At 38.6% G+C, this 27239-nt stretch overlaps 1 protein-coding gene across 1 annotated transcript; it reads left to right on the top strand.

The window, feature by feature from the left end:
- Positions 1-68: 68 nt before the first annotated feature.
- On the top strand, positions 69-6372 carry rnaseh1 (ribonuclease H1). The gene is made up of 8 exons (XM_041805477.1): positions 69-497; positions 2656-2780; positions 3207-3389; positions 3592-3691; positions 3813-3867; positions 5262-5346; positions 5502-5626; positions 6099-6372. Exons 1-8 carry the CDS (start codon positions 373-375, stop codon positions 6210-6212), a joined length of 912 nt encoding a protein of 303 aa, XP_041661411.1. The 5' UTR covers positions 69-372; the 3' UTR covers positions 6213-6372.
- Positions 6373-27239: the final 20867 nt, after the last annotated feature.

Here is a 27239-nt window from a genome sequence, read left to right as displayed (position 1 = left end):
TGTACGCTTTCACGTATTGAGCTATAAAACGTCGCGAGAGTTGTGTGAGGGCATTGTACTTGTCAAGGATTTCTACGTCGTATGTCTCTGTTAGCGACTTTGGGGTTAGCTTATAAACGTTAATAGCTTTTACAACAGAAATGTAACCGCTACTGTTACCATTAGGGGCCTATTTTCTACATGTAACGCGGGTAAAGTAGCTAACTGCTCCTTGTGTTAGCAGGTTTAGCGAAGGTAATTAAGGACATTCGCCTACCTTTTCAGGGTTTATGCTAAAGTGACTCAGGCCAGTTAGTCTGAATGATTTCTCCGGTGTCAGTCCGCTCCGTTAAACCTCAGTCTGCTCTCAGACAATGATGTTCTCAGACAGTGATGATTAGACTGGCTAGGCTTTTCAGGGCAGCTCTCAGGACTGTTCGCTCCGTCGATGACATGGCTAAAGGGAAGTTTTTCTACGCAGTGAGGAAAGGATTCAAGCCAGGAGTCTACACTTCATGGTGAGACTGTTTACCTAATAATACCAGTACACTGGTCTGTCATAGACCTCTAAGGCAGTGATACTCAAGGTGTGGCTCTGGAGCCTCATGGGGCTCTTTGATTTCTTAATTTTAAAGATTTTTCCGCCAGAAACCTATTTTTGTTCCCCCAATGTTGAAACTTATTTTTTCCACTTTTTTTTCCCCATTTTTGCCCTTTTTCGCCACTTTTGACCCATTTAAACTAGTTTTTGCCATTCAATACCACTTTTTCAAAATTTTTTGCCACTTGTTTTAACCACTTTTATCCCATTTTTGCCCATTTAAGCTACCTCTAGTGATCAAATTGCCATTAAATACCACTTATTTCCTATTTTTGACTATTTTTGCTACTCTGGACTGCTTTTTGCCCATATTGGTCAATTTCCACCCATTTTTTGCCCCTTTTGGACCATTTTTGCCGCCTGTTACTCATTTTCTTGCAAATTTCCACCCATTAGAGCTACCTTATGCCATTAAATACTTATTTCCTTTTTTACCCATTTTTGCCACTTTTATCCAAGATTTTCCAATTTTTTTTTGGCACTTTTTCACCCATTTAAGCTACCCTTTGCCATTAAATACCACTTTTTTCCTTTTTGTCCATTTTTGCCACCTTTTTCTCATTTTTTTCCTTTTTTTTAACCACTTCTCACCCATATTTGCCATTAAATACCACTTAATCCGATTTTTTTTTGCCATTTTTAAAACTTGTTTTTTTCTCCCATTTTCACCACTTTTGACCCATTTAAGCTACTTTTTTGCCATTAAATACCACTTTTCAATATTTGGACCCTTTTTTGCCACTTCTTTTAGCCACTTTTATCCCATTTTTGCCCCTTTTCACCATTTTTTGCCCATTTAAGCTGCCTTTAGCGATTAAATGTCACTAGTTTTCTTTTGTTGCCCATTTTTGCCACTTTTATCCAAATTTTCCTGTTTTTTTTTGCCACTTATCACCCATTTAAGCTACTTTTTGCCATTAAAAAACACTTTTTGTCCGAATTTCTTGCCACTTCTTTTGCCACTTTTATCCCATTTTTGCCCTTTTCACTATTTTATGCCCATTTAAGCTACCTTTTGCCATTAAATACCACTTAGTTCCTATTTTTTGACAATTTTTGCCACTCTTGATGACTTTTTGCCCAATTTAGTCAATTTCCACACATTTTTGCTATGTTTTTGCCACTTTTGGGCCATTTTCCAAACCTGTCACTCATTTTTTGTCTCTTCTCACCCAATTTTGCTATTTTCTGATCCTTCATCCACTTTTTCTCCAATTGTCGTCCCCTTTCACCCTTTTATGCTGCTTTTTGACCATTTTTGCCACTTTTAATTTAGTTTCAATGCTACTTGAACTGATTTCCCCACTTTTTACCTCAGATTGTGGCTGTCATAAAGGTATTTTTCAACAATTTGGCTCTTTGGTTGAGCAGGGTTGAGTAACACTGCTCTAAGATGTACTCACTGAGTTCTTGTTAGTGAGGTTCATGCTGAACTCCTCTCACATATCTGGAGATTCAACCCTTTCTGTAGGTTTGTGAAATTACCAAATCAACTAGGAGATTACATTAAAAACTTTTGGACTCACACATACAGATACTTAAATTCGGCTTTGAGTCGATACCTAGAAAGTGCTCATTTAATTGGTAGTGTAATGCTTATGCATTATGCTGATGCATGCTTAGGAAACAGTCTAAAAAGAGAGGTGTTTATAAAGATGGCAGACAAATGGATAAAGAGAGAACTATGTATTATGTCTAACTTGATTTTAACAAGTTTCAAGGATTTTTTCTTACTAGGACAGAATTTAGGCTTTTTCTCTCTTCCTCCATAATCTTCACACCTCAAATCAACCTCCATGCAACACACAGCGCTCTGTAGAGCTGTCCGTACTCAAACCATCCATATTTATGTCAGCATAATGGATTTGATCAATATGTTTTGGTGCCTTGAGCTTTGTGGTTTCACCTGTTTATCATGCAGGTTGTGGTATTTCTGTCCTTCATCAGCCTCCTGAAATAGTTGCACACTTTTTTTTTTGTCCTGTCTGTTTTCTCCTACTCTCCCACATCAAAACTAGATGTTTTCTAAAAATCAAAACTCCTCTCCTGCTTTCCTGTTTTTCTCTGTGCTTTAGGGATGAATGTAAGAGCCAGGTAGACAAGTTTCCAGCAGCTTCTTTCAAGAAGTTTGCATCAGAGAAAGATGCCTGGATGTTCATCAGAGGGATCCAACCTTCTGCAGCTCCAGAGGTGACAAAAGGTCAGCAGCTTGAAGTTTATGTGCTTTAATTCACCATGAAAACTGCTCGTTGGTTGGTAATGTTCATCCGTAGATTTGAAAAACTGAGATTTTTTCCACGAGATTGAACTTCTGATCCAATAAGCAAGATAATATAATTAGTGTTATTTATTGTTGTGACTCAGCATGGCTGCGTTTGGATCCTCTGTTAGTTTTGTTTGTTTACCTGTGCTGCATGTCTTTAGTCCTTTACCGCTTGTGTGTTGCAGATATGACTTCATGAACTGTAGGGAGGTTTTACTTTGTTTTAAAGCATCTGTGCCTTACTAAACGACAGCCTAGGAAGGAGAATATCCAGAATAATGTACTCTGATATGTTTTGTACAGCACTGGAGCGTGGCCAGAAGTAATTGAAATAAGAAGATATTTTGCATTTTTGTCTTCCAGCGTCTCATGTTGTGGCGTCAGACATCAATCTGCTTCCTAAAAGAGGCCCGGAGCCTCTGGAGTACATCCCTCTGGGTAAGAAGAGAACTCACTCAGAACAAGAAGAGGCAGAGTCCAATCCCAAACGAGTCAAACAGTCAGAAACTTCCGCATCAGAAAACACAGGTGGATTCACATACATGGGTAAGACGGTCAAAAATACATAGATTTTTGATAAACATGTATTTTAAATAGTTATATGGAGCTTTAACTAAGTTCTTTATCCCACTAGAACTTTAATACTGCCTGAAAAAACTACTTGTTATGTCCTCAAACCTTCTAATGTATAAGACTGGATGAAAAATAACCCTGGAGTGTGACTAAGAGCTCTTCTACCCCTGCTCAGGTGATGCTGTGGTGGTTTACACTGACGGTTGCTGTTCAGCCAACGGTAAGAAGGGCGCCCGAGCCGGGATCGGTGTGTACTGGGGCAGCGACAATCCCCTGTAAGAGAACACGCACAACACATCTACCTGTATCTGAATTATCCTAATAAGTTACATCTGAACAGACTGTCTTGGGAATCAATTCCATTAACTCCCTTCATTTGATGCTACTTTCCTGCAGAAATGTTGCAGAGCGACTACATGGGAGACAAACCAACCAGCGTGCAGAAATACAGGTGAGCCCCTCCCATCACAAACAGCTATCAGTGCATTGTTGTAAAAATTCAGGGGTTGTTCAGATGGTGTATTATCAAGGATTGATGGTATGTTTAGAGCAGTGTTACTCAACCCTGCTCAACAAAAGAGCCAAATTGTTGAAAAATACCTTTGCAAGAGCCACAATCTAAGTGGTGAAAAATGGCAAAAAATGGTTAAAGTAGCATTAAAAGTAAGTTAAAGGTGGCAAAAATGGTCAAAAAGCAACAGAAATGTTTGGAAAGGGGTGGAAATGGGGAGAAAAAGTGAAAGAAGGGTCATAAAATAACAAAAATGGGTGAGAAGTGACAAAAAATGAGTTACAGGTGGCAAAAATGGTCCAAAAAATGGGTGGAAATTGACTAAAATGGACAAAAAGCAGTCAAGAGCGGCAAAAATTGTGAAAAAAATGGGAAACAATTAGTATTTAATGGCAAAAGGTAGCTCACATGCACAAAAAGTGGTGAAAAATGGGGGAAAAAATGGATAAAAGCGGCAAATATTGGACAAAACTGGGCAGAAACATGGAAAAAAGAAGTGGCAAAAAAATAGGAAATAAGTGGTATTTAATGGCTAAAGGTACCTAAAATGGGCAAAAAATTGTGAGAAGGGCAAAAATAGGATAAAAGTTGCAAAAATGGGCAAAAAATAGGAAAGTGGTATTTAATGGCAAAGGTAGCTTAAATGGGCAAAAAGTGGTGAAAAGTGGCAAAAAGACAGGGCAAAAATAGGAAACAAGTGGCATTTAATGGCAAAAGATAGCTCTAATGGGTGAAAAGTGGCAAAAAATTGTCAAAAAGGGCAAGAAAGTTTCCTTTTTTAAATGTTTTCTGGGGGAATAATATTTGAAATTAAGATATCAAAGAGCCACAAATAATCACAAAAGAGCCACATGTTGAGTATCACTGCTTTAGAGCATTTGGACACAGAGTGACTGAACTTTACTATGCAATAATACCTCTTCAGTGACTATCTGCCATGCAAACAGCTCATGCATCATTCCTGTGGCTCTCTTACCATGGTTGGTACCCCTACATGCTGTGTGCAGCATGCAGTGAAACTGCTGGCCATAAGAATGAATCGAGGTTAATTAACCACGAGCTAAGAGGCTAAAGCCCGTTTCAGACTGGGAGCGTGATGCGTGCATCTCGACTGCATCACTGGATGAGGTTAAGTTGTGGGGCATCATAGGAGTCAAGGCGGTCCCCAAAATAGCACTCTGTGGTGTTTCAGAGAGTTTGCACAGCCTTAGTGCAGGTTGTGCTTTGTCATGAAAACTGTCATTAACAATCAGGATCATTAGTGGCTGTTTAAACAGTCTGAATGGATGTTCTGTGACCGACTGTCCTGTTGGCCTTGTTTGTGCATGAACCAGGCGGCCTGCAGAGCGCTGGAGCAAGCCAAAGAGATGAACTTTAAGAAGCTGGTTCTCTACACAGACAGCAAGTTCACGATCAACAGTGAGGCTCAAAAGACATTTCTGTTTTTACCCTCTAAACATACACCTGGTAGTCTGTGTTCTAATCAAAGTAATGTTTATCTCTAACGTGTGATGGATCCTGTTTTTCCACCCTGAAAACCTGAGTTTGAAGTCTTGTCTGTGTGTTTTTTGCAGGTGTGACCAGCTGGGTGAAGAACTGGAAGTTGAACGGCTGGAGGCTGAAGTCTGGAGGTCTGGTCACCAACAAAGAAGACTTTGTGAAGCTGGACAGACTGAATTCAGAGCTGGAGGTGGTCTGGGTAAATATCAGCAGGCATATTTCAGCACCAAATATATTAGTGCAGTTTAGACTGTGCAGGTTTTTGTTTGCTCTTCTTGATGGATCCACTTTTCTACTAAGCGCCCGTCTCTGGATGAAGTTTTAGAAAGGTCCAGTACTTTTGAAAACTGCTGTTTATTGGCTTTATGGAGATTATGTTGTTTTAAAACATGTCGCATCAAAAAGTCTGAAAGTGTTGAAAGTTTACTCAACTGCAGAGCTAGTGTGAGGATGAAATCATACTTTGATTGCACTCGCCATCATATTTTGGTTTAGTTGAGGGTATTATTATAATTGACTCCCATGCAGACCAATGTTTTTAATCTTTATTTTAAAATGAATCAAACCTCGTCAAACCTCGGGCCTGATTGTGACTGAAATGTTGCAGAAGATGTCTTATCTGGAGCTTTTGTTTGGAGGATTTCACTGCAGTTCTCTCTCATCTTTTCCAGTTGCACATTCCAGGTCACGCCGGCTACAAAGGCAACGAGGAGGCCGACAGACTGTCGAGAGAAGGAGCAGCGAAGCCTCTAGAAGAGAATGAAGACGTAGACGATTCCATTTAAAGACATCTGCAGGACTGTTCCTGTGCACTCAGGAGCCTCAGCTAGTCCACTGATTCTGGTCTGGGGTTTGTTTATCGCTCCAGGAGGGAGTCCTTTGTTTGTTGGTTTGAATTTTATCTTGTATTTCTGCTGTAAATAAAGTCTTAAGTTTCTGCTTCCACCCAGCGTTTTGTGTTCAGTGAAGCAGCAGAAATCAGAAGTAATGAGGATGAAGGGTCCTTTAAAGATGGTGTTTGTTTGTTTTGAGGAGAGGAGGGACTGAGAGGCAAAGGGAGGAAGAAGATTGAGGACCAGAGAAAGGGAAGGAGGTTACAGGTGATTGCAGCCTTGGCAGGTAAGGATGCAGGGGGGCTGAAGAAATAAGGATGATTAGAAATAAACTAAATTCAAACAGGAGTACTACAGGAAAATGAATAAGGGGACCAGAAAGAAGATGTAGGAAAATAACTTGGGTAGATAAAAATATTTATGCTTTGAAAACAGAAGGAATGTTTTTTAATTGTAATAACTGCAGATGTCCATCAGGAGGCGCTCCAGGTCATCATTTGATAGAGCAGAAGTTTATCAGAGTGTCTGACACATTCAATTCATCCTGTTTCATTCTCTTTATGTTGTTAGAATTTGTTGAAATAAAGTAAAAATTATAATAATTATAAATATTCTTAAATAAGTCAGACGAGACGAGGAATCATCCTAATGATAACATGTCTGGCTGTTTCTACATGTTCAGCCCTCTTATGCTTGTTTGCTTTGTGAACATCACAGCTAAAGTGCCATGCTCTAGTTAATAGTTCTCTCATGAATTATCTGTAGTTGGAGAAAATAGAGTCTTTAATACTAAGCATGGCTTTGTTGCCTTGCAGGAGACTGGTTTAAAATACAAAAACATTTAAACATTCAACCAGATGTATTGGGATCAGTTTAACGTTGTCAGACGAGCTGCTTTCTCAAACCAAAGTAACAGACGAACAGAAAAATTAGAAATAATCATGGAACATTACGAGACGGAGATGTTATAAAGGGATACTTCAACATTTTGGCAAATTCGTCCATTGCTATAATCCCTATAGTCGTAGTAATAGCTTTGTTACCTTTAGTTGTCGATGCAAGCTGTTTTTAGATCGCTGTCGCGACTTCGGACCTGCTGTGCCAACTCAATGTAAGCAGATGGTATTCCGGCTTTCCCTCATCAAACTCATCAAATACACAATCCAACAACTCCAAAACGCTCTCGTGGACAAGTTGTGACCTGCACATTCACCACGCTATGAAATAATAACGCGTAGTTATGTAACATTACGACACATGAAGCAAATACTCGGAACTATTTCTTGAGTAAACCACTGGGCGGAGTGACACAGTACAGCAGCCATGTCTTGAGTGTAGTTCCGGCTTTGCATTTACCTTTAAAACATCTGTGTCTCGTCATGTCCCATGATTATTTCATAGCGTGGTGAATGTGCAGGTTAAAACTTGTCCACGAGAGCGTTTTGGAGTTGTTGGATTGTGTATTTGATGAGTTTGATGAGGGAAAGCCGGAATACCGTCTGCTTACAGTTTTTTGGCACAGCAGGTCCGAACTCGGCAGCGCCGATCTAAAAATAGCTTGCACTGACAACTAAAGGAAACGAACCTGTTACTAAGGGTGTATTCACACCTGGCTCATTTGGGGCAGTTGTTCTGAAACAGTGAGCGGCCCCCCCTAAAGTCTGGTTCGTTTGGACATATGTGAACACAGCAATTGTACTCGGATGCTGGACAAAACAAGCGGGCCGAGATCGCCAAAATAGGGTGGTCTCGGCTCGCTTCCATTTGAGCCCTGTAGCGGTTCCTTTGCAGTGAGAACACAATCACCTCAGAAACCGGCACAACTGACTCATAACTGTAGTACACACTGTAGTCACGGGGGCAGTAATGCGCCCGGTTGCCAACCATTCAGTTAAAACAATAGAAGAAGAAGGAGTAGACGACTCAGCAACAGCAGAAGAAGAAGAGAAGGCAGAAAAACAACAGATCTATCTGAGCGAAATGAGTCGTGGCTCCATGAGGCGGCACGTCTTCGTTTTAACAAGTGCATCAGCACATTATTTTCCAGACGCAGTGTTGACTGTCGAAAAAATGCATGTTTTGTTGATTTAGCGAACACTGGTACATTAGCCAGATGAACACTATAAAAAAAACCTAGCCACACACGCTGCTGCTGCTCCATGGCTGTTGTTTTACCCCGTGGAAAGCGGTTAAGACCCTGAATGAATGAGTGAAGATAAGGAAACTCCCCCGCCTTCCGAGTAAGATTTCTGACCAAAGAGAGACGAATTGAAGCGCACGTGGCATTTGTTTACAACTTTGGACCGCAACAGACTTTTGCCGTGTGAACACAAAAGAACCAAGTGACAACTAAAACAAATGTATCAGTTTTACCCCTGAATCGGAACAAAGCAAACGAGCCAGAGGTGGTAATACACCCTAAGACTATAGGAATTATGGAAATGGACAAATTTGTCAAAAAGTTGAAGTATCCCTTTAAAACCGCTTACTCTAAGACCTTCAACAGAAAAGGAAGTTTAGAACATGAGCTCTGATCATGAGGTCACTGTAAGGTCAAGGGGCGTGGCTAATAGCATGAGAGCTCTCCTCCAGTCAGATTGTAGCATTTTTTTTTAATCTGAGAGGATCTTATTTCTCCTGAGTGGGCGTGGCTTCAGCCCTTTCAACAGACACGCTCACACCATCCTGGAGCAGATTTTACTGCCTCATTTTTCATGAATTTGAAGTTTAATTTTATAAACTTAGAGACGTTTTATCTGACTGAAATTTGATTTAGGGGTTCATAACACAGTGAGCTGTCACACAACAAACCTAAATACAGATTTATTTTCACTTTACAGGGTCTTTAATGGCATGCTTTGTGGTGTATATTTCATCATGACTGCCACATCTCTGCAGACACAGTGATGTGGAATCAGTCCACCGCTGCTCCTCAATGTCTCATTCTTTAAAAACTCACAGACAGCTCAGTGGACACATCATCATCAAACATTTACTTCTGACTATTCTCTTATTTCCTTGTTAATCCAGAATGTTTTTTTTCCTGTGGTTCAGTTCATGTTAGAATCTCTGATCTACCAATAAAAGCAGGTCTGGATCCAACAGGAAGTCAGCTAGCCTTCATTTCAAGACAGGGGAAAAATGCTAAATGACACAAAAGCAGTCTTTAATGCAGAAAAAATCATGCTGTCAAACAAAAATTTTAATCAGATTAATTTAGGTCAATCATAATTAAATATCATTAATTTTTAATCTATATTAATTGCATTTCATTTTGCATAAGCAAGCAGACTCAGGAAAGAAGAGCATATATATGCTAGGGCTATTCAGTTACAAATTCAACTGGGCCAAATTTTTAAATCTAGAAATATAGCCGGGCCAGACATGTTTGGCACCCTGTAAGCAGCGGTAATGTCAAATTTAAAAAAACACAGATCAATTTGATGAAAAATATTCACTTTAATGCTTAGTTTCCCTTTTAAATTTGGTGTTTCGTGAGGGTGGTTTGTTGCAAGCTTGGCAACGCGTTAGCCAAAGTGCTAGCAGAATCCCTGACGAACATATGCTTCGCATTAATGTGGTATTTCAAGCTGGAAGTTCTTCGGTGAAAAGAAAACTCTTTCCTGCAGAATGTGCATAATATTTCATGTCGGTCGACTGTTCCATCTTGGTTTTTTTGTACTCAGATTTCCCATGGAGAGGGCTAATGTCTCTTGTTTTATGTTACTTTGTGCTTTAATTGGGTTAATTGTGCTTTTACATGTTTTTATATATTCTTACGTGTTTTATGTGGCTTGTATGTTTCTTATGCTCCCCATATTTTTGCACACTGAATCACCCTTACTGGGGACAAATAAAGTTCTTGACTGATTGATTGAATGTGCTGTTTAGCATCTTCCATATCGGTTCCATATTGGTTGGTCACTACTGGATCAACGGCCCATTTGCGCATGGGCGGCGGCATGCTCTACGGTAACCCTACTTGGACAAACTGTCCAAGATGTTTCAGGGATTTTGAGTCAATCTGCGCTGTAGATGGGTTAATTGCGTTAAATTTTTTAATCAGATTAATCATGATGATGGATTAATCCGCATTAACGCTTTAATTTTGACAGCCCTAAAAAAAAAACGTAAAATTTTAGGGGGATGATGAGAGTCTTGGATGGGTCAAAGATTAGCAACAAAATTCATTTGATTGCATTAGTATTAATTACGTAATGTCAGAAATACCCTCTGTGGCGTGGAGATCGAGGTGGTGACATTGTATAAATATTTAGGTGTACACCTGGATAATAAGTTGGACTGGTCTAAAAATGTAGACTTCATCTGCAAAAAGGGGCAGCGCTCCTCTTTTGCCTGAGAAGACTCCGATCAATAGACATCTGCAGTAAGGTGCTGCAGATGTTTTATCAGTCTGTGGGGGCAAGTGTTCTGTTTTATGCTGCAGTCTGCTGGGGAGGCAGTGTAAAACACAAGGATGCAAGGCGTCTGAACAAACTGGTGAAAAAAGCTGGCTCTGTGGTCGGAATCAAGCCGAACTCATTGGAGGATGAGGAGGAGAGACGCACAATGAAGAAGGTGGAGGCCATTCTGAGGATCATCCACTTCATATCTCCCTAAATGACCAAAGAAACAACGGTGGTGGACGGCTCCTATCCCTGCGCTGCAGGACAGAAAGATTTAGAAGATCTTTCATACCATCAGCAATCAGACTATATAATTCTACCATACACAGATGAGACTCCAGACAAATGAATTTCCCTTCAGGCATAAATAAAGTTATTGTATTGTATTGGACACCTTCGAGGCAAAAATGCCCCCATTGACTTCCATTAAAACCAGGTTTTTTAATCTCACTGTCATTGCAGTATAAAATCATGCATTCTTTAATGTCAGCATTTCAATGTGAAGAAGTCTAGTGAAATTTGACATTTTTACCGTATTCCACCAGATTCAACCATTTACTCATTGTAGGACCATGCACCACATTCTTGTATTTTTGCCCATTATGTTATGGAGAGTTTTGTCTAAGTTTGAAAGGGTTAAAATTCTGAGAATTATTGAATGTTTGGTAGTTTTGAGCAGGTCTGAAGTTGTTAAAGAGATTTAAGAAAAAAGTAGAAAAAAAATTGACGTATGCTGATTTAATGGCAGTTTTTTTTTAACGTGTACATTTTTGCCTCAAAGGTGTCCAGAGGGTGCCCTAATGTTAAAGCTGGCACTGCATAAAAAATACAAGTGCAATAAAATCAATTTTGTTGCTAATCTTTGACCCATCCAAGACTCTCATCAGCACCAAAGCCCCTTCTTTCTACTATTTTATGGAAAATAATTCACTTTTTGTGTTTTTTGTAGTAAAAAATAAAATATTTCAAATAATCAAACTAGCATTTAAAGGGTTAAAATCTTGAAAATTATTGAATGTTTGGTAAGAATAGAAAAAAATATTGATGTATGCTGATTTAATAGCAGTTTTTGTATGTGTACATTTTTGCCTTGAAGGTGTCCAGAGTAAATTCACTGAGAGAGTCTGAATGACATTTAAGAGTAAAACATGTTGGATTTCAAAAATTTAACTAGAAAGAAAAGTTCTTGTAAAAATTCATGCCACAAGCTGTAAAACTGACAAAATGATCACAAATTTTAGACAAAAGTTGAGAAAAATGGCCAAAAATGCCCGAGGAGGGCACAAGGGTTAAAAAAAACTACAAACGTACAAAAAACATAATTACAGTAAACATACTTGATTTGCTGTCCTGTCTGTAGCTCTGACATTAGAAATGTGAGTTTAGACTGCAGACAGCCTTTTTCTCCTGCAGCGTGATGCCACACAGCAGCTGTGAGGGGACTAAAGACAGACAGCTCTGTGGTGGTAATCTCTCCAAACGCGACTGTAATATCTGATTCGAAATACTGTTGACTTCCCTGCAAACCAAGAACCACTCATGCCGGGTTAGTTTTCAGATGTTTCAGGTTAGTTTGCAGGAGAAAAAGCTCAATAATAGAACCTTAATGGAAAATTGTGAGTGCAGTAACTGTTAATGCACTCTAAGTCTACGTCTGTGCAGACCAGAAACATTAAAAACTGGAGCAGCATAGTTTCTGTGTGCATGCAAAGCCAAAATACGTCCAGATATCATGCAAGAAACCAGAAGGAAAATGTAACTTTCTCTGCATCCTCTTTCAGACTTTCAGACAGAAACTTTCCGACCCACTGGGTCTTCAGCCGACAAACAGCGTGCAGTGGGGATCCATGTGCTATAGGCATTTAAAGACTTTATATTAGCCCTGACTGAAGAGCCATAGATGATGAGACAGTGCCAAAGGATCTTCAGGACCACAGCCGAGAAGTTTGGAGGAGTTAAAGTACGAGAAGTTTTCAGAGACCTGAGGAAAAAACTGTTGATTAAGTTGCACAGATTGTTTTTTTATTTGCATTTATTAATTCTTTCCTCACACAGAAAGCCGTTACACAACATGTTTCAGCAGCAAACTCCCCAGCCAACATTCGAATTCTTCTAGCAGTTATAAAGCCAGACACATATTGAGCTATGTTTGTTTTCCCTGATGAACAGAAGTTTCAATATTCTGGTTTTAAATCAAGCTGGAGGTCTGACTATTTAACTTCTTAATAATTCACTTTCTTTAGCAGTTACTCCTCTTACTTTGAGCTCCTGAGCAGAAGAAGTGGAACTTTAGAACATGTGGAAACCTCGCTGAAACAAAGGTTAAAAATCACAGATTTAATACGCGAGAGAAAAACCACCAAACTGTTTGTGACGGGTTCTGACTGAATTCTGGATTTAGACTGTTAGAAAGGTTTTCACCTCTTTCCTGGCTGGGTTTAATGTGGGCGGGGCCAATATGTGGACTGGTGATGTCACCAGTCCACAGTGGGGAATGACCCCGCCCCTCTAACGCTCCAGTCTAAAACCACAGAGCAGTTCATCTCAGTCCAGTCTGTTGTTAGCTGATGTCTCTGCCTTTATTAAAGTTAACAGTCAGTTAAATGCTGTTTTTTCCTTCACTGTGAGGTAAATTTACCAAACCTATCAGCTGCAGTGGTCTATGATCATTGAAAGCATCAGAACAGAGACTGGAGACAGGAAACAGACTTTGTCTCTTCTCTGGACCAGAGCCAGGCAGCTGTGCTCTGATCATGAGGTCAATGTAAGGTCAGGGGGCGGGGCTAATAGCATGAGAGCTTTCCTCCGATCAGACTGAAGCAGTTTTTTAAACCTCAGAGGATCGTATTTCTCCGCAGTGGGCGTGGCTTCAGCTCATCCGACACTCCAACACCATCCTGGAGCAGATTTTACTGCCTCATTTTTCATGATTTTGAAGTTTGATTTTTTAAACTCAGAGATGTTTTATTGGACTGGAGGTTCATAACACAGTGGCCTATCATACAACAAACCTAAATACAGATTTATTTTAACAGGGTCTTTAATGCATCCCATGATTACAGATGAAATATCATGAGGAAAGTTGAGTATAGAGCAGAGTTCAGTCAGTATGATCAGAGCCTAAGGCTCCACAGTTCTCTGCTGACAGGAAGTTCAGCCTCTTTAAAACACCAACCTGCTGGTTTTGGAGACGGATCTATAAAACAGAGTTTATTATGAATGATTCTGGTCTCGTTAACCCTTAGGTATACCTGGGCACATTCTTTGCATTCTTTGCATTCTTTGTTTTGTAATTCTTGAACCAGTTTGTGTTCTACTGATGCAGATAGCATAAAACTGCACAAAGATGTGTATTTTTGCTCATTTTTAATTTTTCAAGCCACAGCATTGCATTGACCTGTTTGGTATGGTGTGTAGAAAAAAAATACTCACGTATATAACCCTCGGAGACAAAATGTACCCATTTAAACCCATTATAATTTGACTGCAAATTTGCAACACCATGTATCACTGTTACCGCCATCATCTGTGATGCAATTTTGAATGGGGTCCTTAGACTTTCAATTTTGACTACTGACCACTAAATGGTGCAATTACCCTTTTTGGCCAAGTGTGTGTCCATAGGGCACTTAAAGAACACTCTTACAGTGGGATTTTTTTTAGCTCTGCAAAATAAAGGCATAAATAAATTAAATTAAAATGTCTGTGGGTGTTGATATGAATATAAACTTGGGTTTTGCACGTTACAAAAAAATAAAAAATCAGTTAAAAAAACTACACTGAATTATGAATATGACCATATAAAGTAGGGATCAAAATGTTTCCTAGGGGTCCATCTTTTGCATAATTTCCACCAATTTCTGGACACTACACAAAAAATGAAAATGCACCAAACTTGATGGTGGTAATTTATGACTTGTGATCATCTTTGATAATAATAAAAAAAATATCCAGTTAGCATTTTTAATCTGGATAATATCTCATGTTGCTGAATTGAAAATTGAACAAAGTGGCATTTAAGGGGTTAAAAACACATAAAATCATGACAATGACCAAAGATTTGCTTTGTCATGATCAGAGCTGGAAGTGATAACAGAAGAAAAAACAAAAAACAAAGATTGTTTTGAAAAATAATATAAATCACAGATTTTAGCATTTAAAGTAGGTGCAGAAAATGTCCCCTAGGGATGTGTGTGTGTAGTCGTTTAAAGAATCCGCTTCATCACATCTGATCTGTTCTGTTTCGGACGGACAAGGAAACTTTCAAACCCACAGACTTATTCAATATTTAAGTGATGATAGAAATAAAAGCCAAATATGTTTTTTTTAATGTATTTAATAATTAAAACCACACTGCTTATAATTTAATGTGAGAGAAAATCTGACTGTAAAAATGTTACAGTTCTTACTCAGTAAGTCTACCTGAGAACATTTTACTCAAATTGAATCAGAATTTTCTCTGAAAAGTTGAATATTTCTTCTATTTGGACTAAAATTCACCCTGCCCTCAGAATAAAGTTTCCAGAGTTTTATTTTTAAAGTGATGATGATGATTAAGTTCTCCATGATGAATACAATAAAAACAACTACAGAGTATATCTTACTCTAAATAGACTGATCTTTATATAAAGCTACATTTTTTCTCTTAATAGATCATTCTGCTGCATCTCCACCTATAATACAGGAATAACTAAAGAGAGATTTTACCCATAGCTCAGTGTTAGACATGGGTTCTTATAGTACAGAAACAATTCTGATGAACATGTTAAGAACCCGGAGCAGAGCAGAGATGAGGCAGTGAGGTTAAAGAAGTTTATTATACAACAATAGTGCAGAAAAAAGAGGACAGAATGGAGTTAGACAAGGTGAAAAACTCAGTAAAACATCGCTGATTCAAAGGTTAAAGAGGAGCAAGGTGAGCTGAAGCTGTAGTCCAGGGCTGTGTCCAAAATCACTCCCTATCCACTATATAGTGCACTCATTCTATCCCACAATGCATTGTGAAAAGTAGTGAACAACCAATGGTCACTAGCCCAGCAATATTTACCATCATGCATCGCGGTTGCTGCTCTCAAACATGACGGACGAAGAGAGGAGCACAGGAACACACATAAAAACTTTTTAAAATGCTTTTTGTTGGTTTTACCAAATCTGTAAGAAAATATTAAGGATTCAAAACGGAGTAACTTTTTCCCCCAATGATGATTACAAGACATTAGACCATCATCTTTATGCAAAAATAAGTGACAATACACACAAAAATGTAGATTATTTTGTCACTATAGAGACAGCTTTTTTATAGATTTATTTTTGTGAAACTACGTTACATTTTGTGTCAGTTTTCAGTGAAATTCTACCGTTGATGAACTCTCAGCCGTTGTCAAGGAAATTTACGAGCCTGCTGCTAAACGTTTTAATTGTGAGACGGCGATGATGTCATCGCCCACGGCCGGAGTAGTGTCTGAAATCATTTTTGTGTTTTTCAGTTGACTCCTCTAGATAGTCCACTATATGCTGCTCACTATAGAGGGGATAGGGAGGAGGGAATGAGTGAGTGGTTTCAGACACAGCCCAGGTGTCTGAGAGTTCATCACCAGGTGAGGAGAGCTGGGACTCCTAACGATCTGCAGACCCTCCATGAGCGATGACGGCTGAATTTAAACTTGAGTGGGCGTGGCTAAAATTTTACTTCAGCAGAATTTCACCTCTATTTGTACTCCAAGTCTGGGTGTGGTTGGTAATAAATACACTAAAAAAGAGTACATTTGACCATTCAGGAAATTATTTTTAACCCTGGAAAAATGACTCCCAAGATGTTCCTGTGCACAGTAATTATTAGTCTTAAGAAACTCTTCAAATATGTCTTTCCTGTTGGGGTTTCATTTGTATTTTGTAAAAGGGCAAGGGTTGGAAAACAAAGAGGAAGAAAAAAAAAAAAAAAAAAAAAAGAAAATAAAAAACAATGATAAAATAAAATATAAAAAATAAATAATATAATGAAATAATAAATAAAATAAAATACTAAAATAATGATTAAAATTATACAATAAAATTTTAAAATAAAATTATAAAATTATAAATTAAAAAAATAAATAAATCAAATAATATTTTAATAATAAATAAAGTAATAAAATAATAAAACAATATAATAAAATAATAAATAAAATAATAAAATAAATTAATAAAATAATAAATAAAATAAAGTAATAAAATAAAATAATAAAGTAATAAAATAATAAAATAATAAATTAAACTATACAAAAATAAAATAATAAATAAAATAATAAAATAAAGTAATAAAATAATAAATAAAATAATAAAATAAAGTAATAAAATAATAAATAAAATAATAAAATAATGTAATAAAATAATACATAAAATAATAAAAAAGTAATAAAATAATAACTAAAATAAAGTAATAAAATAAAATAATAGTGTACTAAAATAATAAAATAATGAATTAAACTATACAAAAATAAAATAATAAATAAAATAATAAAATAAAATAACAAAATAATAAAGAAACTAATAAAATAAAATAATAAATAAAATAATAAAGTCATAAAATAATAAAATAATAAATAACATAGTGTACAAAGAAAAGAGAATTGTGGAGTCTATCACACTGAGATCATAAAAAGATAGACGCCCACAGACATTAGCGTCTGTCCAGGACAGAGCAGCATAAGATGAGACTGAACTGACTGAATTCTTGAGAGCTGTGGAGGGTTAACTGTTATGATTAAGAAGAGGCTTCAGGTAAAAAGGACGTGATGCCTGTTTAAGGGAGGGAAAGAGCTTTTCTGTTCCCATCGTAAATCCTGACAGACTCTACAAAGAATCTACTCATTTACATTCAATCTTTGATTTTTAGGTTGAAAAGGAAATGTTTGAACTGAACGAGTGTTTAACAGACGAACTCATTCGATCAGGGTGTTTAGAATTAGTGAAATTATATTTTCTTTTTTATCCATGGACTCTGCTTTCAACATAAAGATGCAGCAGTTTAAAACAAAGCTGGCCGATCAGAGCTTCTTTTACAGTTCAGATAATCAGACAGAGAGAGGAAGAGAGACAGAGGTCAGTTTCTCACTGCTCGGTCTTTTAAAGTCACCAAAGCAGAAAAGTCTTTATTTGTCTGTTTGGAGAAGGAAATGTTTCAAATCAAAACCTCGTCTGTTCTGTCATCAATCATAAATAATAATAGACTCTATAAAAGAAGGATTCAGTCTTTTATTTTTGGATTGAAAATGAAACTTTTCAACTCACTGGGTTTTTAACAGAATAAAAGTTTAAATTATTTTAAGAATAATTGAAAAATGATATTTTTGTTGTGTTTTTTTATAAATAAAATTGTGACTGTTTTGTCATGGACCCTTCTTTCTAGAATATTCTCACTGGTTTAAAGAGAGGAAAACATGGCTATTCTTATTCTTCAGTTATTTTAGAAGTGAATGGAAACTATCTATTTTTGTTTAATTTTAAAGACAAAATGGTTCTTTTTGTTTGAAGGCTCAGACAGACTTTGAACATTTTATACAAATACTTTAGAAGACGTTGGTTGTTTTTCCATGATGTCCTTAAATCTACCTTTCCTTTTTTCAGTTTTATTTAAATCATAAAAAAGTAAAAAATCTTTAGTGTGTAAAAATAATTCTCCAGTTATTTAAGCTTTAAGTATTAAATTAAATAGAAATGTGCATGTTTTCAGTGTCCCTCACTGCAGGGAAAATGTTACTGCAGCTTTGATTGGTGTTATTATATATATTTTTATTCTAATCTTTATTAAGGTCACTAAAAAACTGAAGGAATCTCATAAACATGGTAGGAGGAGTGGGTAATCTTTACTATACCCTAACACCACTGAATTATTTCACTCTTTAAATAAAATTCAGATTTTAAAAAAAGATCTAAATTTTTATTTTTAAACATAAGTCTGATTTTCATTTTTTAATATAAAATTCTGATTTTTATTTTTTAATATAAAATTTGGATTTTCATTTTTAAAAATAATATTCTGTTTTTATTTTTAAATATAAAAAACTAATTTTTATTTATAAATATTAAATTCAGATTTTTATTTTTATTGTAGATATTGTAATGCAGAATTCTGATTTTTATTTATAAATATAAAATGTTGTTTTTAAATTTTAAATAAAAAAAATTCAGATTTTTATTGTTGAATGTAAAATTCTGATTTTTATTTTTAAATATAAAATTCTGATTTTTTTAAAATATAAAATTCTGATTTTTTTAAAATATAAAACTCTGATTTTTCTAAAACATAAAATCTGTTTTTATTTTTAAAATATAAAATTCTAATTTTTTTTAAATATAAAATTCAGATTTTTATGAAAATTTAAAATCCTTTATTATATATTAAATTCTGATCTGTATTTATATATATATAAAATTCTGATTTTTATTTTTAATTTATTATTATTTTTTTTAAAACATAAAATTCTGATTGTTATTTTAAAATATATTTTTTTATTTTCTAAAAATACAAAATTCCGGTTTTTATCTGTAAATATAAAATTCTGATTTTTATTTTTAAATAAAAAATACTGTTTTTTGTTTTTTTTTCTTAATATTAAATCCTGACAGGTGTCCCTGAGGGACGGATAAATGTCAGTGGTAGGCCGGGCCTGGCCCACGGGCCACTGTTTGAGGATCACTGCCCTCTGGTTTATAAGGCAGGAAAAGTTGATTTAAAATGACTGATCAGAAATAACAATCATCCTGTAACAGATCAATAATCAATAAACTACAGGCATCCCCTGTTTTAAAGTCTAATTTCCCTGAATGCCGTATTTAATATAAAAACAGTTTAAAGGGTTTCAGCGTGGTTTAGGGTTTAAAATGTTGTAAAGTACTCTTGTTGTGCTTCTTTTCCCGCCGTTTCTCTCCGTAAAAGTAGAAAGTGGTTTGTTTGTGCTGATGGAAAAAGAGAGAAAGAAAAACCAGAGCCTCTCCCCTCCTTCCTTGCTCTCTTCGTCCACCTCCTCCTCCTCTTCCTCCTCCGTCCTCCTGCGGCCGGTCGATTGGTCGGTGTCGATGTTGGATACGGCAGGACGGAGGCTCGGGGTTCCTCACTCTGACCCCGGCTGCTGCCTCCCGGCGAGCGTGGGGCGCCACGACCCCGCCAGAGGCGGCCCAGTCTGAGAGAGAGCGCGTCTGGGAGGTCTAAGGTCACCTCGCAGCAGCTTCACCTCCTCGCTGGCTGAGCCTCGTTAACACTCCTCCTCAGCACGCACACATTTCTCCTCAGCAGACTCGGAGCTCTGGCGTCGGTCCACTGCTGCCCCGCTGGAGGGGAGGAAGACCGAGAGAAACGAAAGAAACTTAACAAACCAGACATGAGAAACATCCTGCTCACACTTCACTAAGAGGTTTTGTCAATTTTTAGACCAACAGCGTCTGAAATAAACTCCAATCTTCTGCCGGGGTTGATCAACTCTCTGACTCCACAAACCGTCTGACATGAGCGGGGGATGTTCGCTAAAGTGCTCGCAGTTCTGATGAGAAAGAAAACTTCACGCAGACGTTGGGCTGTTTGACAGGAAGAACACAAAACCATCCTGTTAGCTTCACGTGGCTGAAGTTTCAGTCTGAGGTGCTTTCGCACACACACACACACAAAAAACAACTAAAAATCTACCTTCATATTTCCAGATGGGAGACGTGTGTGAATGTTGTTCTTCACCCAGACTTTCCTCATCACTGTTTAAAAGAAATCACCTTAAATGACACATATTTATAAACTTAAAAAGTAAGGCGATTTGTGTTTGGTAGATTATTTCTTTGTTGTAACAATGCTTCTTGGTAATAAGTCTTATACTGTTGGACAGCCTGTTTATTACCCTTTTAAATGATGCCACATTTGTAAGGATCATGCATTTGTGGGATGAGCAGCAGAGCTGAGTATGTGGGCTGCACCCATGAAAAATGTGCCTTTTGGCCAATTTCAGCTCACTTTTGCTTTTGTTTGACCATTTTTTCACCAAATTTTGCCCTTTTTATCACTTTTAACCCATTTTTACCACATTCGTACAACATTTTACCCTTTTAGACCAATTGTAACCCATTTCTGCCACTATTTTGACACTTTCAACAAGTTTTTGCTAATTTCAACCCATTGTTTGGCCACTTTTTTTTTTTTTTTAACCAATTTTCGCTCATTTCTGTCTTTGTTTTACCACTTTTTGCCCATTTTTGCCATCTCCATGCTCCCCCGGCTGGCTGGGCTACAGAAGGCTCTCCCCTTATTGGCCACCTTGACTGTAGCATTATCCAAAAAGTCTATTTTGTGTCGATTTAAATATGGTGTGCCTTGAGATTCTGGCTTAACCTTGGGTGTGCCTTGGGTGAAAAAAGTTTAAAAACCACTGATTTTGATTACTCTCACACAAAATGAAATATTGCAAGACTTTTCATGTTTTAATCCTGATGATGGCTCACAGCTCACAAAAATCTAAAATCCACCTTCTTAAAATGTAGAAAAAAGGCCAAATTCTTGTCAGTTATTGATTATCTTAGTCTGGTTCACTCTCACAATCATCAATCAATCAGCTTTTATTTTAGAGCCCTTTATACACATAAAGTGACCAACATGCTTTCCAATAGAATCAAAGCATATGAATAGGAATAATAAAACAATGTAAAACCAATAAAAACTACAATAAAACAAATATAAGTTATGTGTCACGACTGAATGTTAGAAGCCAGCCTGAAAAAAAAGGTTTGAAGCCTGGATTTAAAAAGGCCAAAGTTGGTGATGGTTCTCATGTCCAGGGACTTGTTCCAAAGTCTGGGCCCCGCCACAGAGAAGGCCCGGCCTCCCCAGTGTCCATACTGGGCTCTGGGCCCTTCCAGCAGCAGCTGGGCGGCTGACCTTAAGGCCCTGTTTGGGTTGGAGACAGACAACAGTTCACACAAATATGCAGGAGCAAGGCCATGAAGAGCTTTAAAAACAAGTAAAATTTTAAAATCAATTCTAAAAGAAAATCATGGGGAAGACTGCTGACTCGACTAATGTCCAGAGCAGGGGTTTTCAAAGTGTGTGTGAGTGAGCCCCCCCCCCCCCCCCAAGAGAAAATTATTCATTCAGTGGACCCCCACCCACATAAACAATCAGATTAAAAAAAAAAGTAACCATATTTTCAAACATTTTTGTCTAATTTTAAATATTTTTAACATTTTTATATCTTTGATATTTTGGTCTGCAAATGTTCTTGAACATCCGTCTTTACCAGGTCATCAGTTATTTGGTTTTACTGCCAATACTACCTGATTATTCTGCTCTGATAATCCTTAAAGCAGCGTTACTCAACCAAAGAGCCAAACTGTTGAAAAACACCTCTGCAAGAGCCACAATCTAAGAGGTGAAGCAAAAACAGCTGAAAGTACTGTGTTACTGGGTTTGATTGGCCAGCCAGCTGATCTGACCTGAACCCCATGGAGGGTCTGAGGAAGATGAGAGACTCAACAACCAGCCGAAGTCTTCATAACCTCCCAGCAGGATGTCTGTTTATGATTTTTTAGAATTTTGGTCTTTTCAATAACATTAAGAATACACTTGACTTTGTGTATCTACTCCTTAGTAGCCACAGTAATCATTTAATGGACCCATTTCACACAGTGAGGACAAAAGCTGTTTTAAAAGTGCTGTGCCTTCTAGCTTTGGGATGCAAGGCATTGTGGGAGTGATGCAGAAAAAGGACCTCAGCTGTTTGCAGTCTGGATTTTTATAGTCTGGTCCTGATGATGCTCCATGAGGAGCTGGATAATAATGACATGAGGGTGTGGTGACTCTGGCTTCATGTTTTAGGCTCAAGTTTGGCCACCGTGCCACTGGAGTTCTTAGACAGGAAGCTAGGGGGTCGCAGGAAAGGTCACTGAGACATCTAGCTAATAACAAAGGTCAGCTGTGCACCAGGCTGACATTGGAGGATAATCTGCAGTTATTCCTTTTACTTCGATCACTCAGACACAGACTCGTGGTTTTCACTGGACTAGAGGTGAGCAGAATAACAAGGCAGTGTAAGCAATTATTTTACTGCCCAAAGCAAAACAACTAACTGCCTTGGAGGGATGGATTTTAAAAAAGAATTTAGAAGAAATCGTCAGAAACATATATAATTGTTAAAAAATGAGCAATTAAACAGAGCATTGTTTGAAACATTTTAAAACCTACTTTCATGGTGTAAGGACTCATTATGGATTTACAATAAACTGCATTTCACTGTTGGAATTAAATCACAGAAAATAAAGAACATTTCCAGGATGTTCTACATCCTACAAGGAGGAGGCTGGGATGGAGGAGGTGAAGCCTTAGTCTATAAAGGAGGAGGCTGGGGTGGAGGAGGTGAAGCCTTAGTCTATAAAGGAGGAGGATGGGGTGGGGGAGGTGAAGCCTTAGTCTATAAAGGAGGAGGATGGGGTGGAGGAGGTGAAGCCTTAGTCTATAAAGGAGGAGGCTGGGGTGGAGGAGGTGGAGCTTTATGCTATTAAGGAGGAGGCTGGGGTGGAGGAGGTGGAGCTTTGGTCTATAAAGGAGGAGGTGGTGGAGGAGGTGAAGCTTTAGTATTTGAAGGAGGAGGCTGGGGAGGACGAGATGGAGCTTTAGTCTATAAAGGAGGTGGCTGGGGTGGAGGAGGTGGAGCTTTAGTCTATAAAGGAGGTGACTGGGGTGGAGGAGTTGAGGCTTTAGTCTATAAAGGAGGAGGCTGGGGTGGAGGAGATGGAGCTTTATGCTATAAAGGAGGAGGCTGGGGTGGAGGAGGTGGAGCTTTATGCTATAAAGGAGGAGGCTGGGGTGGAGGAGGTGGAGCTTTATGCTATAAAGGAGGAGGCTGGGGTGGAGGAGGTGGAGCTTTATGCTATAAAGGAGGAGGCTGGGGTGGAGGAGGTGGAGCTTTATGCTATAAAGGAGGAGGCTGGGGTGGAGGAGGTGGAGCTTTATGCTATAAAGGAGGAGGCTGGGGTGGAGGAGGTGGAGCTTTAGTCTATAAAGGAGGAGGCTGGGGTGGAGGAGGTGGAGCTTTAGTCTATAAAGGAGGAGGCTGGGGTGGAGGAGGTGGAGCTTTATGCTATAAAGGAGGAGGCTGGGGTGGAGGAGGTGGAGCTTTAGTCTATAAAGGAGGAGGCTGGGGTGGAGGAGGTGGAGCTTTATGCTATAAAGGAGGAGGCTGGGGTGGAGGAGGTGGAGCTTTCTGCTATAAAGGAGGAGGCTGGGGTGGAGGAGGTGGAGCTTTAGTCTATAAAGGAGGAGGCTGGGGTGGAGGAGGTGGAGCTTTATGCTATAAAGGAGGAGGCTGGGGTGGAGGAGGTGGAGCTTTAGTCTATAAAGGAGGAGGCTGGGGTGGAGGAGGTGGAGCTTTATGCTATAAAGGAGGAGGTGAAGCTTTGCCATCAGCAGCAGCAGTGTGAAGCATCAGCATTAATTCAAACAGGTATTAAGGCCCATTTATGCTCAACGTTAAATATGAATCTGGATATGGACAGAGCTTTCTGTCCGTGCTCCGCGTTCATGTCGTCTGTATTTCTGCACGTTTCCATAAAGCTTACGGATACGGGCCAAATGGAGCAGTACCACTGGAAAACATGGTGGCAGTGTTGCTGTCACTACCCGATAGGTAGCTCTAGTGAGACATGAAGAAGAAATAACAATGGCGGAACTTTCTGAGGAAAAGTTATGCAAGTTGGTTAGAAACGCTGCCTCTGTTTTGGTCTTTTATGCAGGAGGTACATTATCAATACCTCCTCCACAGTCGTCATGTTTGTTGTTGAGTTTGTTGTTGTCATAAACTTTTGACTCTGGTGGATGTATTGGTTAACATCCATGCCAACATAAAGGACGCATCGGAGTATGTGAGCAGTGACGGTAACATCGTTTGAAAATGACGTATACATTTTCGTACGTAAAGGGAGTATAATGGGCCTTTGGAAGGGTTGGTTCTTTCACATAGGACCAGGCAGGTTTGTACGGAGCCTGGGAGGTGACATGAACGTGGTATTTTTTTAAACGCACGTGCAATTTATTGTCTCGCACGTGCTTTTTAGTATCTTGCACGTGTGTTTTAGTATCTTGCACGTGTGTTTTATTCGTATCTCGTACGCGTGATTTCTCAGTATCTCGTGCGTGCGTTTTATTCACATGCAAGATACTGAGAAATCACACATCCGAGATACGAATAAAACGCACGTGCGAGATTATAAAACAACATACGAGATAATAAATCACATGTACGAGATACTTAATCGCATGTGCGTATTAAAAAAAACCGTTTATGTCACCTCCCGGGATCCGTAGGTTTTGATGGATTTACCCTCAATAAATGAAACCATCATTTAAAAACGGACTCTAGTATTTACTCAGGTTATCTCTGTCTGATATCAGAATTAGAGTGTTAGTCTGAAAAGTACATTAAACATTAAAGAGAGCACTTTTGAGTGTGTTCTGGAAAAGTAGCGCCCACCTTCAGCGCCCATGAGCTCAGGAATCTTTCCATTATTACCCGAACGTTGAGCATTACTCAGCCTTTGAAGAGAGTTTTTGAGGCAGGGCCAAGCTTTCTCCTTCTTGCCTGAATTGCTCATGTTTTATCCAAATGTGGAGGTCATGCCAAGGTTTCTGAGGCCAAGTGTGAGTCAGTCTTATTCAGATTTTGTACGGTATAAATCGGAGCATTTGAAGAATGCTCGTCCATTGTGCTGGATCAGAACATCTGCTGAGTCTGGGAAGTAAAACCTTGAGTGGATGTCTTTCTTTGAAGCACATCTGGCATTGAAGGGCGGCTCTGATGGTTCCGTTCCCGCTCTCCTCTTCGGCATCGGCATCTTCTCTGATCCGGTCTCGTCTCAGCGCTGTGGCGATGGAGGTTGGCGGAGAGAGTCGCACTGTGGTGAACAAAGTCGTGTCTGTTTCCATGACAGCTGTCTGCATCTGGCTCAGAAACCAGCTCCCCCATCTGCCTAAAACACCTCTGATATGACAAAGAGGAGTGGGGGGTTCTTGAGGGTTTTCATTGATTTTAAAAGCCGTTACGTAAGAATCCTCAATCCCATTAGGAGCTGATCTCTTACTCCGACTTGTTTGTGAGCCAAACCCATCAGCAAGTGCATGTTTTTCATCTGCAGCTGAAGATGTATTAATAAGAGAGGTCAGAGAGATTAAACAGCCCTCCGACTTAGAGCTCATTTAGAAACCACCACAGTTACTTTAAAATAAATCACAGCCTTTTATTTTTCTTTCTTTCATCAATTTTGCAGAGAATCTCGCCTCATTGCTGGAAACAAACCCAAAACTTTTATTTTTGTTTACCTAATTTAGCGGAATGACCCTTTAAACCTTCAGCATTGAGGCTTTTACAATAGCGTGTCCCTAATGCAGTGATTCTCGCCAACACAGCACCTACAAACCTCCGTTTCCTCGTGCACGGATGAAGCCGTCGGTCAGTCAGGTCAGCCATCTCACCACAGGCCTCGCCCAGACATCCCCCTGATCGAGCATGATCAATTCTCCTTGTGTACTAACCGATCGGCGAATCAGCTATTAGCGGCTTGGCAGGTTCCTGTCATCTGGGGCTTCATTATCTCGTCTCCCTGCTGATTTGCATCGTGGACAGAAACGTATGAATCAATTTGTGCCCTCCTTGAAAGTTTGGCGCGCTTTGCATCCCTGCAGCCATCTAAAGTTTTACTCCAGAACGAGATTGTGAAATTATGACGCCTACTCTGATTAAGAAAAAAATCAAACATTGGAAATGAAAGTAAAACTCATTATGGAAATACATTGAACTTATTGACTATTCATGGGATCCGCCTGCAAACGAGGACGCTCTCCAGGACCACGGCTGTGTTTCTACAAGATAGAAAGTTGAAGTTTTTTCCTCCTAATGACTTTAAATCATTCAGTAATTATTGTTTCACATCTGTTTAATTATAGTGCACAGATTTACATGACTCCTGATTGACGGATCTGTCCAGGGCTGTCTTCTGTGTTACTGTTAAAATATCCTGTTAAAAATCAGAGAAACTGAACATTTACAGGAGAATTTTAACTGAGTTTGGCAAAGACCTCAACTTAAGCCTGATATTTGTACTAATGGGCATTAATCCGCTGCTGAAAGTAGTTCCCACTGTCCTCATCATGATGTGTTATTGACAGAACGCCCTACAGCAGTGCTTTTTAAAGTGTGAGGCTGGCCTCCCCTAGGGGGCGCCACAGAACTTCAGGGGAGGCGCGGAACCATAAACCAGAAAAAAAGTGATTTTCTTTGCTAACTTCTGCTGCATGGAGCAAAATGAAAAGACTGACAGTAACTTTAAGGCAGTGATACTCAACCTGTGATTATTAGTGGCTCTTTGATGTCTTCATTTTAAATATTATTCCCCCAGAAAAACTTAAAAAGGGAAACTTTTTTGCCCCTTTATACCATTTGTTGACACTTTTCATCCATTTAAGCATCCTTTTGTCATTAAATACCACTTTTTTCCTACATTTTGCACATTTTTGCCACTCTTGACACCTTTTTTTTAACTAATTTTTTTGCTTTGTTTTTGTTTTTTG

This window comes from Cheilinus undulatus, linkage group 14 (assembly GCF_018320785.1).
Source record: "Cheilinus undulatus linkage group 14, ASM1832078v1, whole genome shotgun sequence".
NCBI lineage: Eukaryota > Metazoa > Chordata > Actinopteri > Labriformes > Labridae > Cheilinus > Cheilinus undulatus.
Note: the sequence above shows the minus strand (reverse complement) of the source record. Positions and strands in the feature narration are given on the sequence as shown.

Coding starts and splice junctions, on each gene's coding strand:
- rnaseh1 (XM_041805477.1), top strand. CDS start 373: ATGATTAGACTGGCTAGGCTTTTCAGGGCAGCTCTCAGGACTGTTCGC. Junction 498..2,655: donor CCAGGAGTCTACACTTCATG/GTGAGACTGTTT, acceptor TCTGTGCTTTAG/GGATGAATGTAAGAGCCAGG. Junction 5,347..5,501: donor CAGCAAGTTCACGATCAACA/GTGAGGCTCAAA, acceptor TGTTTTTTGCAG/GTGTGACCAGCTGGGTGAAG.